The sequence below is a fragment of the Zootoca vivipara genome, chromosome 12 (genome assembly GCF_965207765.1).
Source record: "Zootoca vivipara chromosome 12, rZooViv2.hap1.1, whole genome shotgun sequence".
In the NCBI taxonomy this organism is placed as follows: domain Eukaryota; kingdom Metazoa; phylum Chordata; class Lepidosauria; order Squamata; family Lacertidae; genus Zootoca; species Zootoca vivipara.
Genome location: NC_142595.1, coordinates 16996201 through 17014768, shown reverse-complemented (window position 1 = coordinate 17014768; position 18568 = coordinate 16996201). Strand labels below are relative to the sequence as shown.

At 44.5% G+C, this 18568-nt stretch overlaps 1 protein-coding gene across 1 annotated transcript in view; it reads left to right on the top strand.

Moving 5' to 3' along the window:
* The window catches only part of PLXDC1 (plexin domain containing 1), a 62848-nt gene extending 47805 nt beyond the window's left edge, over positions 1-15043 (top strand). The window contains exons 9-14 of the mRNA XM_035134960.3: positions 1718-1799; positions 5504-5564; positions 6894-7032; positions 10195-10227; positions 11291-11451; positions 13385-15043. Of these exons, the coding sequence (XP_034990851.3) occupies positions 1718-1799; positions 5504-5564; positions 6894-7032; positions 10195-10227; positions 11291-11451; positions 13385-13495 (587 nt within the window). The 3' untranslated portion in view covers positions 13496-15043. The remainder of the gene's footprint in view (positions 1-1717; positions 1800-5503; positions 5565-6893; positions 7033-10194; positions 10228-11290; positions 11452-13384) is intronic.
* The last annotated feature ends 3525 nt before the right edge of the window (positions 15044-18568 follow it).

Genomic DNA, 18568 nt, shown 5'->3' with positions numbered 1-18568 from the left:
AGTGTTAAAGGTATTCCAAAGGAATGCATGACACCAGAAAAAGAGTCCTAATGAGCTCTAGTGGCAGGGAGTACCGCTGACCCTGAAATAATAATAATAATAATAATTTATTATTTATACCCCGCCCATCTGGCCGGGTTCCCCCAGCCACTCTGGGCGGCTTCCAAAAAAACAGAAATTCTAAAATACAGAAATCCATCAAACATTAAATATAAAAATATAACCAAGTGTGGATATCTAAACTTGTAACTATTAAAAATGGAACAGGGGAAAATGATTTTCCTACATCTTGCATTTCATACCCCACCTTACATCCAGAGAGCTCTAGACCAGGCACCCCCAAACTTCGGCCCTCCAGGTGTTTTGGACTACAGTTCCGACCATCCCTGACCACTGGTCCTGTTAGCTAGGGATCATGGGAGTTGTAGGCCAAAACACCTGGAGGGCCGCAGGTTGGGGATGCCTGCTCTAGACGGTTTGTGTCTCTCTCACCGCCTCCATAATAACCACACCAAAACCAGCTTTTTTCATATACATAAAACAAAAAGTTGTCGCAGTGGGGCTGCTAGGTATTTGTAGGTGGCAGTGTGCTTTAGATGGCAAGGCGCATCATGTCAAAATGTGTTAAAAGCCAACAGCCCTACTGCATTTGGGAGCCCTCCTGCACATTATGCTGAGCGGGGCCCTAGACCTCTGCCCCCAAATCCTGCCTTCACGGCACCGCTAATCTGTCCGTGCCTCCATTGCGCACACCCAGTTTGGCCCTAAGAGCTGAGACGGAATGGAAGTCATGTTGAGACACTTGCTGGAAAATTTCAGATCCAAGCACAAGTGAGGGGTGATCGATGAAATCAGCATGAAACTATTTTCTTCGGTGACATGCCGAATGCTTCTCCCTGAGGGAAAAAGGCTTGTTAAAATCCGCTGCCAACACAATGGAAGGAGATTGGGATACATCCCCCCACCCCCACCCCCACCCCGTTTGCTTCCAGCTTTTTGCTTTGACTCTGAGAGATTGCTCTGTACCAGTTTGTTCCAAAAAAGAGGAACAAAAGGTTTTTACTTTTAAGTTAGGAAACATCTCAGCTTTCCCTCATTTCTCTTGAATTCTGGGAGGATGTCCCAGGCCAAGACCTTGAGAGTAGGGTCAGATTTGCAGGGTGGGGCGGGGAAAATGCTTTCAGAATAACACATAAACTTTCTCAGCAGTCAAGGGAAGAGGTTTCGGCACAGAGTGGCCACTTAGCACCAAAAAAGAGGGGCAGATTTGCATAAAAATTGCACACACTAACTTTATTTATTGCACATTATATGCCAGCTTCCCCCCGCCCCAGGACCTCAAAGTGCCAGACATAATTCTCCCCCCTCCTCATTTAATCTTTCAGAACAACCCTGTGTGGTACGTAGGTTAGGCTGAGAGACAGTTACTGGGCTGGCCCAAAGTCACCCAGTCAGCTTAGAATCATAGAATCATAGAGTTGGAAGAGACCACAAGGGCCATCCAGTCCAACCCCCTGCCAAGCAGGAAACACCATCAAAGCATTCTTGACATATGGCTGTCAAGCCTCTGCTTCATGGCTGAGTGGGAATTTGAACCCTGGTCTCCCAGGTAGCCATCCATCCAACACTCAGAAAGCACATCTTCCAGGCTGGCTTCTGCCTCTCATTTTGGAAAGCAAGTTTTGGAGCTCTCATGCTTTCCCTCTTTCCTTTGCAGCTTGCCTCCAGCACCAGAGCTGCGAAGTTTGCATGACATCTGACCTAACCTTCAACTGCAGCTGGTGCCACGTCCTGCAGAGGTAAGGCACACAAATGTGGGAGGGGGTGCACATTTGCCCCTCGAGAGTCAAGTTAGCTCCCTCTAGTCTCGTCCTATTTATGGTGCATTTATGGTGGAGCTAGGTAATTTAAGACCCTGGGACTTAATGATCTCAGGGTGGGGGGAAGAAGGATCCTCCCTCTTTAGATGGCAATGCCCCTTACTTCAAAATGTGACAAGGCATCCCTATGGCACTTGGGGACCCTTGTATTCATTTGACTGAGCGGCCAGTTTGTATTTCTGCCCCAAAGTCCTGCCTTGATTGCCCTGCACCACACTTATGTAGGACTATGACAGAATAAAGATGTAGCAAATATATTTTTTTTGTGAGGAGGGCAGTTCAATTACAAGCTTTTTCTAAAGCAAGTTTAGGAAAGTATGCACTGGCTACCAATTAGTTTCCAGGCCCAATTCAAAGTGCTGGTTTTGACGTAAAAAGCCTTAGACTTCTCAGGATCGTAAAACCTCAAGGACCACCTCTTTCCATATGAACCTACTCAGACCCTGAGGTCATCTTCTGAGGCCCTCCTTCGTGTGCCTCCTCCTCGAGAGGTTCGGAGGGTGGCAACACGAGAACGGGGCCTTCTCTGCAGTGGCTCCCAGTCTGTGGAATGCTCTCCTCAGGGAAGTTTGCCTGGCGCCTTCATTACACACCTTTAGGCGCCAGGCAAACATATTCCTTTTAACCAGACCTTTGGCTGATCTGATTTACATCCTATGCCCTTTAAAAAAATGGGGTATTGGGTTGCTGTTTTTATTTTTATTAGGTATTTTGTGGTTTTATATCTTGATTTTATTCAGTGAACCACCCTGAGACCCCCAGGTATAGGGCGGTATAGAAATGTAATAAAGGAGGAGGAGGAGGAAGAGGAGGAAGAGGAGGAAGAGGAGGAAGAGGAGGAAGAGGAGGAAGAGGAAGAGGAAGAGGAAGAGGAAGAGGAAGAAGAAGAAGAAGAAGAAGAAGAAGAAGAAGAAGAAGAAGAAGAAGAAGAAGAGGAAGAAGAAGATTTCTAGTGGCTTTGTGACTTAGCTGAATGGGGTGTCCTGTTTGTAGAGCAAACAACAGGCAGACTTTGTGAGAATTGCCGTGAGAAATGGAGAGTTATTCCACTCCTGCTCTCAGTGCCCATAACCAGTGCTGTAACCAGATTTAAAGAAGGATAGTTCGACTGGGATGGAGGACGGCTTCACTTTATTTAATTGAAGTCTTGGCTTTTGCTTTATTTTGATTCCTTGTGGGACATCCACTGACAAACTTCTGTGTCGTTATAAATGAACAGTATTTGAGAATTCTGTATATGCACTAGGGTGGCAAAGCATCATGCTACTGTGAATTTATAGCTTGCTCCTCACCACCGACTTGGGAGGATCTTATTTGGCATCCATCTAACTCAGGAGACAATGGAGGGCTGTGCCTTTGGGGGGTGAAGTCAAACTGTCGGAAGGCTACAGCACCTGCTGTGGCTGTAGAGACATGTTTTCTTACAGCTGGGGCAAATGGAAGGCCTCCAGTTGTGTTGCTGCAGACACACCATGGCGTTGCTTCTCTCTGTGCTCGTCATTTCTCCTCTGGTCACTGCTGTGGATGCATGGTCTGTCGGTCTGTCTGTCTCCAGGCACTGTGGTTGTCTGCAGAGGGATTCCCACATGGCGGGGTTGGTGATGTTGCCTGCCTTCATGTCATGTTTGCGGTGCGCTGTGGGTTAAACCACAGAGCCTAGGGCTTGCCGATCAGAAGGTCAGCGGTTCGAATCCCCGCAACGGGGTGAACTCCCATTCCTCGGTCCCAGCTCCTGCCCAACCAAGCAGTTCGAAAGCACATCAAAGTGCAAGTAGATAAATAGGTACAGCTACAGCAGGAAGGTAAACGGTGTTTCCGTGTGCTGCTCTGGTTCACCAGAAGCGGCTTCGTCATGCTGGCCACATGACCAGGAAGTTGTACGCCGGCTCCCTTGGCCAATAACGCGAGATGAGCGCCGCAACCCCAGAGTCGGTGATGACTAGACCTAATGGTCAGGGGTCCCCTTTACCTAGCTTGCCCAAAGCACCCGGATATTTGAGATGTGACCAGCTGCCCAAGATGTGTGGCTAGTCTTTACAGTTTGAGTCTTTAATATCCAAGATGACTTGCAATATGATTTGCAGTACAGTCGTACCTTGGAAGTCGAACGGAATCTGTTCCGGAAGTCCATTCGACTTCCACAACGTTCGGAAACCAACAAGCTGCAGTATTTGCGCACTGCCTTACTGTGCATCCAATGTACTGAAATCCAAAACCAGTCTATGCAGATGCAAATGGAAGGATGCGGTTTGCCAAGCTTTCCATCTCTCCTGAAGAATAAGGTTAAGCTCTTCTCCAGCAGAGACAGAAAATCCCATCAGCAAGAAGGAACATTTCAGAGTCTTCCGGCCCAGCTGTGTTGGCATGGAGTCACCCAGTTCCTCAGGGGAAGCCCTTTTGGTCTCCCTGTTTGTTACATTCACTTTTTCGTGTATCTCGTACAGTACACCCATCTGGGGATTCCGATTATAAAACCATATACTTAAAAATAACCTAGCCCTCCCACACAGAATTGAGGCCAGATGCTCATATTGCGAGCTCTCTACTGCTAGTTCTGTAGGCATTTTGAAGGGAGCATACTCCTTTCAGAGAGCAGGAGGCCATAAAAGCCACAAAATGCTTTAGCAACCCAAGGAGCCTGGGTGGTGTTGTGTTTAGGGGAAGGGACTAGGCTGTGTTCCTTAATATCTTCAGGAAGTGATATTTTTATGGGTACTTGAAAAAAGCCTTGATTGCTAACCCATAGAAACACAGGGAGCTGCTTTCTACACGAACCTGTAGAGACTCTCTCTAAGGCCTACCTAGGGATGCTGAGGACTTTCTGCATGTAAACCTGACGTTCTACCACTGAGCTATGGTGCATCTAACTCAGGCATCCCCAAACTGTGGCCCTCCAGATGTTTTGGCCTACAACTCCCATGATGCCTAGCTAACAGGACCAGTGGTCAGGGATGATGGGAATTGTAGTCCAAAACATCTGGAGGGCCGAAGTTTGGGGATGACTGATCTAACTTGAAAAATGATTATTTTTTATATATTTCTAGTTCTGGCGAAATGGGTAAGGTTCAATAAGTGCATGTCTTTGCATGAGACGATTCTTGCATATCTCAGGCCTGGTTTCTTCCTAGCATAGGAGCCAACTCCTAGGGGCCGAAGGGTTCTTTGTCTCCCCCATAATATATTTGAAGGCCCCCTGCAAAATGGTGTGTACGCACACCACATCATGTGATCAATTGTGTGGGGTGTGGCTTACCTACCCCCCCAAAAAAACAACAACATTTTATTCAAGTTGCCCCCCCCCCCGTTTCCTAGGCTAAACCACTCACATTCCAATCCTGTGGTGGCCCCTTGCCTAAATGACAGCTGTCAGGTATCGAGCGTTTTGTAATCTCCCATGGGGAACAAAACATTGTTGTCTGTCTCCCTCCTGCATCTTCTGCACTTCTACCTTTTGCTAAAGCAACACATGTGCAGGAAAGCAAAAGAGATACCAGATTGTCCCAATACACACAACACACACTTATTCCTTGCGAAAGCCAGGGCAGTGAAAATGTCACCAAGCAGGTCTATATCTGTACCGTAGGTTAGATGCATAATTGGCCACACGCTTCTCTTTTCTGTAGGTGTTCCAGTGGATTTGATCGGCACCGTGAAGAGTGGTTGGAGTATGGCTGTGACCAAGAGGTAAACTTATGGTCAAAGTACTTAAAAGTATGAACATATGCAACCCTGGCTCAGTGCTTAACCAGTGTCACCCACCTTCAAACTATTGATAAACCCCCATTTCCTAAGAGGCTGAAAGTCCTAGCTGGGGAATCTTTTTTTCAGCCAAAGGGGTGCACTCCACTTCTACATAGCTGTAACGTTCATTATAATGGTGGAATGAGATCCAGTCGATTCGGCCTTATTAACACAGGGCCATGATCTGTAATAATAACCCAAAGTGCTTGCAGATTAAAGAAAAGAAAGAACACAAGGGAGCCTGCAAAATTTTGCAGCAAAGTGTTTCACATTCCGTTCCTGCTTCCACACAGTTTTCCATGTTTTCCTGCCAGCAATCCATCAGCATTCCATGCTGGCTGAGCATGTTCAGTCCTCATTGGGTTGTTTTGGGAGCTTTCCCCCCCACCCGACCCCAAACCATCCCTAAATATTTTTAGGAAATATCTCCCCTTGCGCATGGGAACATATGCAGAGAGGGAGGGATAAACGACACCCACAGTGTTGGGAGTAAAGAATGAAAACAAAAGCACAGGCAAAATTATGGCAAGGAAGTTTAGGGCAAAAACCAGAACACAAAAGGAGGCGGTTGGATGGGAAAAGGTTTAGTGGTATCCAAACTTTTTTCAAAGAGGGCCAGATTTGATGAAGTAAAGGGCTGTGGGGGCCGACCAAAGTTGTTGAGCTTTTTCTTAGGATTGAAGTTGGTGAGGGTTTTTTAGGATTTTACCCCAGGAATAAACTGCCACAGATTAAACCGACTGGCGGACCCGCATTAGCCTCCCGAAATGGACTTTGGACATGCACTTTCAAAAAACGGCAGCCAAGCAATTCCAACTGGTAGGGATGGGTGAATCTGCCCATTTTAGTGTCTCTCCATTTCTCATGGTTCTGTTCTTAAGATCAGTTCTCCAGTCTTTGCATCGGTTTATGATTATTATTTTTAAGCTTAAAACAGAGTTGGTGGACATTCTGTAGCCTCCTTCTGAAATCCTCTTAACTTTTTAGACCACAAATGTTTCCGAGGGTTGGTTGGTTGGATGTTGTTGTTTTTTGGAGCTTTTTGCTGAGCTATTGTGCAAGAGTAGCCCTCCCTAAAGCAGTGCTGTAATGTGGTAACACTGAGGAAGCGTTGCAGAATAACTAATAAAATTGAATGATATGTGCGTATGGGGCCAGTATAAATAAGTCCGCCACTAATGCACTTTGATTGCGTCAATGGCATGTGGCAGAATACATCCACAAAGAAACACCACCACTACCAGAATGACTGGTTGGGGCTTGTCGTTTTAGTTAGAAGAGAAGACCTGTGCCGACTTTGAAGACGATGAACATTACTACTCAACACCTCCCAGCGACAGTCCCTTCACAGCACTCAGAGAAGACATCACCACTTCTTCTTCCCACTTTGTCGACAGCCTAACTACAGAAGGTACCAGCCAGGGTCAAATGCTATGGTTGGAGTGGGAAAGGGAGGCCTCAGGAGGATGCCCCCCCTGTGTTTCCCAAACTTGGGTCTCCAGCTGTTTCTGAACTACAATTCCCACCATCCCTAGCTAGCAAGACCATTGGTCGGGGATGATGGGAACTGTACTCTGAAAACAGCTGGAGACCAAGTTTGGGAAATCCTGCTGTAGATTATCATGTACTCTCTCAGATCCATAAACAAGGTTAGTTCATTTTCAGCACCTTGAGAAAACCAAATTTGCCTGAGGTAAGCCGTAATAGCTAAACCAGGCTTCCTCAAACTCGGCCCTCCAGATGTTTTTGGCCCATGATCTCCCATGATCCCTAGCTAGCAGGACTAGTGGTCAGGGATGAGTTTGAGGAAGCCTGAGCTAAACTAATCAGTTGGAAATTGATCTAGGCTTTTCACATAGTTATGAATTAGAATTGCATTGGCTATACATGTGCAAACACAATTTGAAAGACCCATTGCACTGAATGTCTAAATTTAACATTTGGATGCGTGAATAAAAAGACTGATAGAAAAGTGTGGTCTTCTTGCTCCAAGCCCTCATTCTAGGCTGGCTAGAATGGCATCGCTTCCAGAGAGAGACCAGAGACCACCGGTACCTTTCGTTTTTGAAATTCACTTGTGAAGATCAGTGTGTCGTGGTGACTGCTTAAAACAGAAAACCACCCCCCGGCTAATTAAGTTCCCTCCAGTATGAGAAATTATGTCATATTCCCCAGGATCTTGTGCGTAATATGCCTAGGTTAGCATCAAAACCACTATTCCCCTCTGTGGTTAGCAGCAAGGTACCAGTTCAATTTTGCTGTTTAATAGTCCCTGTCGCAAGCTGCTAATTAAAATAAATAGAAAAGAACATTAGTAGTTGCCCTTCAGCAGTGAAGAAAGGAGAGGAAAGAATTCTTTTGTGACTGAGTTGACTTTGAAAAGAGCTAATAAATTAAGAGCCACCCTGATGGTTTCCAGTTGACTTTTTGAATCCGGGCAGGGAAATCGTTTTATTTTTATTTTTTATAACAGCGTATTAAAGCATGAGGTTAATTTCTTAGCTTGGTTTGAGACAAAGCAAACGGCACACACAACAGCCATCACCATGGTACTGGGCCTCAAGTCTTCCTGGGACTCTTACCCTCTGAAAAGGCACCCAAGCTACACTCGTGAGGTTATCAAAATAGATGATAACATATGTATGTATGATGGTGTGAGACTGATAAAATGATGAAACTTGAACGTTTATAATAGGAACGTTTTTCTGATGGTGAAATTGAAACATGAAATAAATCTAGGCCAGCTGCGAAGACATCATAGAAGCCTTCTTTCTATTTTCATCTTTTACCCTTACAGTCTAGCTCCTTGGAGCCAGCTAGGGGAGATTATATTTATGAATGTGGCTGACATCCTAGTTATTTGGGTGCCATTTGTGCCTTCCCCTCTTGCCTATAAAAGCAGAGCCCAAATAATATCTTCCAGGGGGTGCTGTTAAGTGACAAGAGGAGAGAAGATCTTTCTTTCTCTCTCTTTCTCTCTTTCTCTCTTTCTCTCTTTCTCTCTTTCTTTCTTTCTTTCTTTCTTTCTTTCTTTCTTTCTTTCTTTCTTTCTTTCTTTCTTTCTTTCTTTCTTTCTTTCTTTCTCATTCCTTCCAGAGAAGCTGAGCTGTGGTGAGACAGGAAGAGAGAGTTATGACCTTGCTCAAATGACCTCTCCAAGTAAACGCTTCATGCTTTTCTGAATAAGCTGTGTAAGCAGACAAGTGGATGAGCAGATGATCTCGCTTGAAATCCGGGCTTCACAAGCATAGGGGAGAGAGAGAGAGAGAGAGAGAGATTGTTTTTTAAAAAGTATTATTCTTTGGAATAATACTAATCTTTTATAACATGTAGATAGTGCTAATTCCATATAGGGATATGAGAAACCGTTAAGTGTGGGGCCAGCCCTACCATTAGACAGAGTGAGATGACTGCCTCATGCAGCAGATGCTGGGATGTTGCAGTGGTAGCCCCCTGGCTGTTTCTCCTGATTCTTCAGGCTATACCCTTCTGTTGGAGAGGACAGAGCTGTGCATATCATATGGCCTACATCCCCGTAACTAGCCAACTGCTCTCAAGTCTGGTGAAGGACTCTTTCCTGTTGCTGGTATTGAAATATGATTCAACCACCAGTCAACTTCTGTATGTGGAAAGATGTGGAGAGTTGGAAGGGACCACAAGGGCCATCTAGTCCAACCCCCTGCAATGCAGGAATATTTTGCTCAATGCGTGATGATTATTGCTTGCAGTAAACACCCTTTGTTTTCTCCTTCAGCCTCAAATGTTGATTTTTGCTACAGTGACTCTAAGATTAAGAATCTCATGCTCTACCGACTGAGCTGCCTAGCTTCCTTTCCTTTTCATCCTGTTGCAGCTTAACATTTCAGCAACCTATAGCACAGCAAATCTGCAATTAATGTGCAGAATATTTCGTTCTCTGTGGTTCTTTCTCCTCTCTAGGAACCAGCTCGACTGCATTAACCCTTCATTTTCCAAACAGTATTGCCTTTATTTTTGTTTCTTCCTCCACCTTTCCTAAATTGCAAGTTGGTGGAGGGGATCATGGACAGTGCATCGAAGGATAAAGGATTATTTAACCCTTCCCCCCCACACACACCACAGCCCCCTCCACAATATTTCATGAGTGAACACCTGGCTGCAATTGTCTGCAAGCAGAGTTGCTATTCCTTACCTGCATAAAGCAGAACAGCAACCACTGCATGCTCTTAAATGGATGCTTCCACATATAGCAGCAACAAAGTTCCTTTGTAATTTTTAACTATTCATTCATTCCTTCATTCATTCATTAACAAAACACATACCCAGCATAACAAGGAAAATATCGAGCAGTTAGATGGATGGAGCAATTAAATGCCACAATTTTTTTTAAAAAAACCACAGTCCTCCACAGCCAGGCCTATAAGCCATTCATTAAGTCAACACCACATTTAAACCATGATGTTTTTTTGGAAAGTACCTTGTTTTCAGGATTACCTTGCCTATTAGCAGCCAGACTTAGGAATCTGAACACTCTGAAAGACTTTGCCAAACCAGCCTATATCCTCTTTTTGTTATTGTTTTTGTTTTCATATAGATGATACGAAGTTGAACCAAAATCCAGAAGACGGTAAGTGCCTAATTATTTCTTGGTGGATATGCATATGTGTGGGAAGGTCCATGTTCTGGGGATGTGAGGTGTGCCCTGAACTGCTGTTTCACCTGGGATGACCATATGATTAAAGGTAAAGGACCCCTGGACGGTTAAGTCCAGTCAAAGGCGACTATGGGGTTGCGGTGCTCATCTCACTTTCAAGCCTCTGGAGCCAGTGTTTCTCCACAGACAGCTTTCCGGGTCATGTTCCCAGCATGACTAAAACGCTTCTGGCGCAACGGGGCACCGTTTACCTTCCCGTCGCAGCGGTACCTATTTATCTACTTGCACTGGCATGCTTTCGAACTGCTAGGTTGGCAGGAGCTGGGACAGAGCAATGGGAGCTGTATGAGTATAGCCCTGTAAAGGAAGCCACAGGCCCAAATAGCTGAATCCCCTCCTGACTGCCATATTCCTAAAACCTGGCATTCATTTGGTGAATATTTCTATGCACAACTACGGAGGAAGAAAGCATCAAAAGTTTCTTTTTCTATCTTTTTTATACTTTTCAGATTTATACATTTCACCGATTTTACAATCATTTTGACATTTCAAAACTTTTCTCCCTTCCCCCCCTCTTTCTGCGTTTCCTTAAATTTATTTTTAATATCTTCTGCCTATCCTAATTAACTTAATTTGCTCACTTATTCATCTTCTTTAAATATATAATCTTATGAAACTGCAAGTTATTACAGTGACCCTGCCAATATTTTTATCTGTTTACAATTTATCTGTAAATATTCAGTAAACCTTTTTCATTCTTTTATAAAGAGTTTGTTATCTTGATTTCTTACTCTTCCGGTAAGTTTCGCCAGAGTCGGTCACGACTGGACCTAATGGTCAGGGGTCCCTATACCCTTTACCTTAAAGGCATTGTGGGTAATGGTACCCACAAATAGTGCACATTTCAGCCTCTTTTTGATAACTGAACAAACAAAGTTCGCCTTGCTGATCTTTGTAGGTTGTTTCTTTTATTGTGGCTGTATTGGAGTAATTTGCACATTATCCCCCCCAACCCTTATGAAAACTTCCCCTGAAGGTCTGAGAGACGACTTCCCTGCAAAAAAAGTAGAATCCCAGCTCCATACAGGAACCATCGTTGGAATTGTTCTGGCAGTCCTGCTCATAGCAGCCATTATTCTTGCTGGGATCTACATCAGAAGCAACCCTACATCCCATGCTGCTTTGTTCTTCATTAAGGTGAGTTTAACAGCGTAGTAAGCCCCATTGAGGCTTGCTTCCAGGTGAGTGGGTGCTAAGATTGCTACCCAAGAGCCATTTCTCCCTCAACATTTGAGAGGTTTGTCTATAAAATAAAATTGTGACCCAAATCCGCCTCTTGATCCCTAGCCAAGTTTTTTCCCTGCCGTAGAGTGCAATGCCCCCTGGAGATAATCAACTTGAAAAACGGTTGGGCATTGAGAAAGAAAATGACAAGCCTTTAGGTTTCCATCTCCTCGATCTTCTCTCCGGGCTGGTCTTCACCCGTTCCCTCCCTCTTTGGCGCCATCTTAATTTGATATATTACCCCACATAGCACCAGAATCTCCCCCCCCCCCGGATGTTGTTTTGAAAATAAAGTTTTGAGCACCAGATTCAGTACTTGCTGAATACTGCGTCACAGATTTGTTTGTCCTATATTTTCCGCGTTCTATTTGGGATCCTCAGCAGCAGTTCTAATGCTCTGAAGTATAAAAAGGTAAAGGTAAAGGGCCCCCTGACCATCAGGTCCAGTCGTGTCCGACTCTAGGGTTGCGGCGCTCATCTAGGCCCTATACCTGAGCAATCTTTGCAGATGCTCTTCAAGAAGAAGGCACTAAAATATAGAATATAAAATGGTGATGGTGTTACCTTTGAGGCTGTGATTTTCATGATATTACTTCTACAAATATATGTATGCATCTGGCAGAATTAGAAAGGGGGAGGGGGAAGGAACCCTCCCAAATACGCAGGGTATTTCTACAAAATGAATAAAACTTACTTCCGGATAATCACTGCAATCCAGAGCCCTTGATGCAGTTTGATATGCACACAAAGAGCTTCTATGTGGGCAGACTGCCCTGTTTTATTTTTATTTTTTCAAGTAGAGGGGATAGTTCTCTGCAGGGCCTGTGTATGCTGACATGTCCTTCCTTTTGATCTGTATGGAGATCAGGAAGCTGCCTTATACCAGGCCAGCCTATTTGTCCATCCAGCCCCAAACGGATTGGTAGAGGCTTTTCTCTGGTCGAAGTCCTTCTCAACACCTGCTTACCCAATCTGTAAATGCAAAAGATTGAACCTGGGACTTTCTATATGCAAAAGCATAAGTTTTGACACTGCTGTGGGCCTCATCTTTAGGAAGGACAGCTCTGTGCACAACAACTCATTCACATATAAGAAATCACTAGATTGGTTTGAGAATGTATAGCAGCTTTCCCCGACCTGGGCTCCTCCATGTCAGGAACCTGCCCCCCCCCCGAGCGCAGGGGAAGAATTAGACTCAGAAATTGAACTAAGTGAACCAGAGATTGATTCTGCAGATGACACCTGGCTGACGGAGTCGAGGAAAGGCAGTTCAACCCCCTTTCCCAGGGAAGACTCTGTTAGCTCTCAAGAAGAGGGAGAGTTGGAAGACGGCCAGAGCATTGCTAGGCAATCATCAGATAACAGAGGTCTGAGTCTGTCTCAAGTGGAAGTGGGGAGGGAGCAGGCCAGCCTCTCAGTCCCCCTAGGCGACTGCATAAGATCAGAGGGCAACAGAAGGGCAAGAGGAGAAAGGCAGGAGTTTGCCGTCCTTCCTGCTGTGGGAGGGGCGAAAATTCAGACTGAACAACTATCGTAAATGTGAGCAGGCAAGAAGCCATGCTCTGGATGTGTCTTTTTGTAAATAAACGTACCTAAAACAGCTGAAGAGTCATTACTTCTTATCATGGCTCAATAGACTGCCAGAGGTCATTACACTCCAGATGCTTTGGACTGTATCTCCCACTCCCATCATCCCTCATCACTGGCTATGCTTGGTGGGGACTGATGGGAACTAGGGTCCAGAAACACGCAACTTTAGGAAGGCTGATGTAAAGTGTGTATGTGTCCAAATCGTGACACCCAACCCTTTTCACATACTGACGCCCTTCTTTTCTTCACGTCACAGCGGAGACCGCACCAGTGGCCTGCCATGAAGTTCAGAAACCACTCGATGTACACCGAAGTGGAGCCATCTGGCCACGAGAAGGAGGGTTTCGTCGAAGCGGATCAATGCTGAAGAATGCGTCTTCTTTTTTTAATTGCTCTCGCACCTTTAAAACGTCACCTCCCGTTTCCTGTTTGTTTCACGATGAGCACAACTGAAGAAAGAGCAAAAAGGGGAAAGTAAACACATAAAGAGCCCCCCCAAAAGAATTGAAATGGATACAGGAGGATCCAAAAGGCATGCAGGTTTAGCATGTGGCCTCTGGGTGGTTTAGCAGGGAAAGCTACAATGGAGTCGAAGCTTTTATTGCAGAGAAGCCCACTTCATATCGGTTGTTTTCAGGTGTAGCCATCAATGGCTGATTTCAGTGCCAGGGAAAATAAGCCTGCACTCTTCCTGCTTTTCTCAGGCATCTGAGCTGTATGGTAAAGATGCTTTTTTTTTTGCCTCTGTGTGTTATGGAGGGTGTTACGTATAATTTTTTAAAGTCCCCAAACAGTGGGAAAGCAAATACATTAAACTGTCCAAAGAAAGGTTAGGATAGGGGGAAATCTAGGCTTCTGGTGGGAGAGATTGAAGTTTGCCTTCTGAATAAACCCTTGAGAGATGCTTACGGATTATAGTTAACATATAGTTGGTCTGACTCAAATATCTCAGTGTCATTGCAGCACTTACTGCAGCGACTGACATTTGTGGTTTGTGGGGAGCTTAATCTGGGCCTAAAATGCCACCTTCATATTTATCTGTAACGGCGGTATAAATTTGAGCCACAAGAAAGCAAGCATTAATTAAGAAGGCCTTGCAATTGACAGTAATCACCCCAGCCGGAGGATAAAATACGTATTTTTAAAAGTTGGGTTTTCTGAGCTCTGAGTTGGGAGAGGAAGCTGAACATGAGAGGTGGTTGTTTAGTTGGTTCATAGTGTCGTACAGTTGCCCTGTAAAAAGGCAGTGAAGAAAGTGAAGCTTTTCCGTAGATATAATGCCCAATGTAGAAGTAGCCAAAGAGTAGGGCAAAAGGATTTAATAAATAGAAGCACAACTTGAGATGTAGTTCTTCCACTCTCCAATATACCGGTAGACATGCTTTCATAGGAGTATTAACAAGGCATTTTGGGGGCATTTCAGTGCTGCAATGGAACTGTAAAAACAGACACTGTGTGTCCTGGGCTGACATTTCAGATCTCAGTGCTGGCCTGAGAATCTCTGCTGTCTCCATGTACCTGTACATGGCTGGGGAAAGAATCTACATGTGGAATTGCAGGTTTTAGATGTGTTGACCATATCTAATTCTGTTTTTTTTAAAAAAAACAAACCCATGCAAGAGCTTCCTATAAGTCAAATGACACATTCAGTTCATGTCCACAGCAAACAAGGATCTGAGCACCAAATTCATTATCTGTCATAACAATGCAAGGCCTCCTTTCTTTCTGTATACTTGAATTTACAATATAATTCGATGTTGAGGAGGGTGGGGTGGAAAAGCTTGTGGCAAGACGTTTAGTATGGATTGTCTGCATGGAATGCAGTGTTAATACTAATATATAATAGAAAATATTAATTACTTGTACTTTTTGGGATTGCTTTGGTTTTCGGAATAAAAAAGAGCGAAGATCACGACTGATGTGTGTTAAATTGCAGAATTTTCATAGTTAAGATTCGCCCATATGGTGGTTTTTAAAAGCAAAACAATATCCAGGGCACACCGCAGTCCACTTTTGCTCATGATTTCTATGTTAATTCCTTGTCTTACCCATCACCTGCCTGCTGCAATGGTCAAATTACAGGGGAACAGAAGGGACCTAGCCTCTCAAACCTTTTGGTTGTTGTCGTTGACAGCCCCCTTAGCTACCATTTTTGGAAGGCTATAAAGGGGAGGCTGTAATTAAGCTAAAATGTAGATTTCATTAAGAACCCCCTACTTTCTCAACCCCTCCCCCCACCTCCTGTGGCAACTGTCAGTGCAACCCTGCACCTTGACACATGTGGCTTGATCCCCCCCAAAAAAAGAAAAAACCCATTGCTCTGTCCAGGGATTCCCACACTTGTCTTCTTCTTCAGAGATCACTCATAGCCAAGTAAGATTGTCTTCCATAAACACAGTTTTAACAGTGAGTCTGTAAGTGACCATGGAGGCCAATTCTCGTTCCACACGTCCTTCCACAGTGGGGACATAACGGTAGTTTTTCAGGCAGGAGTTGATCAAGAAGTTGAGCATTGTTTTGGATGGAGGGGAGGTTGTAGCCTTCGCCTGCCCCTCCAAACTCTGGGATATCCCGTTAACGGGATTCGGGGGGGTGGCCAATGTCTGCGGGGCCAGGGGGGCCAGGGGCGAAGGCACTCCCCCAGATGGAGGTCCCTGCAGGGGTCACTCTATTGGCTGTAAGTCTTAGGAACCCCCGCCTGGATTGACCACACGTCACTTCCAGCAGGCGGGCCGGAAGTATTTAGATTGCCCCATGCCCAAGCCAAACCTCTTTCATCTGTATTCAATAAAGTTGTGGCCTGTTTTCACCCCAAACCCAGTCTGATTGGTCTCTTATTTATATGGGTTGGGGTATGGGAAGTCTGGTGCCTAGTCCTGCAACGCTGTGAACAGCACCTTAAATTCATTCCATGATGGAAGAAAGTAAGGGTCAAAAATAAATAAAAGTAAGGAAAATGGATGTATGTCATAGGAAGTGTGGTGGGTGTTTATTGCATGCAATGGCTTCACAACTAGTGAGCTTGCAGTAAAATAAACAATCACACAGAGGGTTGGATAGCTGGCCCCTCCCCATTGCTGCTAGCCATAAATAAGGCATGTGTGTGCTAATTGTCTCCTATGCTCCTTTGCCAATTTCAGGCATCTGTGTTATGTTTCTCAAAACAACCAGAAATCGGCGTTGGGAAGGAAAAATTCAGTGGCCGGCTCAGTTGCCCAAGAATCACCCAACTGCTCATGTAAGAGGGGACCAGATAGGGAATATAATCAAAGTCAAAAACACTGTAAACATGGACCAACACACACCCCCAAAAAAAAACAAGCCACAGAATTTCAGTGCAGACAAGAAGATCAAAGTCCCTAACTCCTAGAAACAGCATTGCGGGAATGGTCTTATCACTTGAGGGGCACAACATGAGATAGAAAGCAAGAACTCCCAATACATCAGTAAAGGTTGGCATTTATTTAATACATGATCTAATGCAGGCATCCCCAAACTGCGGCCCTCCAGATGTTTTGGCCTACAACTCCCATGATCCCTAACTAACAGAACCAGTGGTCAGGGAAGATGGGAATTGTAGTCCAAAACATCTGGAGGGCCAGAGTTTGGGGATGCCTGTCCTAGAAGATCAGAGGAGTAATTTGGCCTGGATTGTTTGCAAAAACAGTAACAAAATATATAAACATATTTTTAAAGGCAATTTGTGACACCAAGATAATAAGTCAAGTATTTTGGAGAGTTTAGTATGTGGTGCATCCATTTTTCTCCCAGAAGACCAGCTAGGAAATATTCGGCAGGGGTTGTTGGCTGAACAACATACGGTATGTAAATACTCTCATCTGCAAAAGTTAGGCTTATTATTTGGCCACTTGACTTCCCCTCTGCTGGATCTAACAGAATTCTGAGTTAGAAGAGACCTCTAGTGGTGTTTTTTTTAAGACACCCACTTTAAACTGTAATGCAAATTGTTGGGTGGGTGAAGTATTATGAACATTCTCCAAATCTATTCCACAGAAAAAAATGTTCTAACTCTCATGACTTCTCTCCAAGGCATCACAGGAAGTTAAGTTCTTTAAAAGGTGATCCACTGGCCACTCAATTGCCTCTTTCTCTCTGCCAACCTCTCCCCTCCCTCCCATTTCCCCTCTCCTTGCCACCCGCATGAAATTAAACCAACGACTGCATGAAATCAAGCTGAGGACCACAAGTTTTCCATCCCAGTCACAGAACATCCCAGCCAACTGTATCAAGGATAGCCTTCTCTCCTACAAAAAAAGTAAAATAAAATCCCTTATCTTTTAAGCTCTCACTGGCAAACAAAGCCTTGCTCCAGATTCCACCTGTTGAAAAGAATAAGATGCAGGCCCTTCTCTGCCATGAAGTGGAAATTGTTGAATTCCATCTCTAAAGAGATTTGCAAGAGGTTTGCTACCATAATCTCAGGAGACAGGCAAACCTTTCCTGTTTTAGACAGGCTTTTGGTCAAAGTTGGCCGCTTTTACTTTGGCAATTGCTATGATCTGCTAAGAAGTCGGGTCAGTGGCGTGAAGCGGGGATAGGCATTTGCAAATGATCTCAAACGTAGCAAAAAGACACAAGCCCTTTTCATATATTTAGTGAATGCAGGGAAGAGTCCATGATCGCACCCTCTGCCTATATTCCTCACTCAGTCAGCTTAAATTTAGAAAAATGACTGAAATTCTGAAGTTGTTTGGATATAAGCTCTGGCTGTGCACACACATTTAAAGCGACACACACCAGAAGAATCTTGGGAAGTTTAGTTTGCCTCTTACCATTCCCAGCACCCTTAACAAACTACAGTTCCCAGGATTCTTTATGGGGGACTGTGTTTTAAATGTATGATGTAAACGCAGTTTCTGTATTCATAATGGCCCCAGTTTTTTGCAGGGTTCCCATGTACAAGAACAGAGCCTAGATTATCAAGTGCATAGAGGGTATGTTGTCATTGTTCACTTCCTTGCTTAAAAATATTACAGTAATATTTTACTGCTTGTATTGTATTGTTCACCACCCAGAAAACGTGAAGTTATTGGGTGGTATATAAATGTTGTAAATAAAACAACATTCTCTATGGGGCCCCCAATAGTGGAATGCACTCTCTCCCCAGGGAAGCCTGCCTCACAATGACTCTGTCATCTTCCTGGTGCTTGTTGAAGATGTTTTTATTTTTTCAGACATTTGGAGAGCACTTAAGGTCAGGCTTTGGGTGGCTACTGGCGTTTATCCTGTGTGGAAAGGGTTGTTGCTGTTTCAGATTATTTTTGTCTTTGCAGGAACACTTAGTATTCAGTATTTGTATTGTTGTATTGGGACCCAGGTGGCGCTATGGTTAAACCACTGAGCCTAGGGCTTGCTGATCAGAAGGTTGGTGGTTCAAATCCCTGTGACGGGGTGAGCTCCCGTTGCTTGGTCCCAGCTC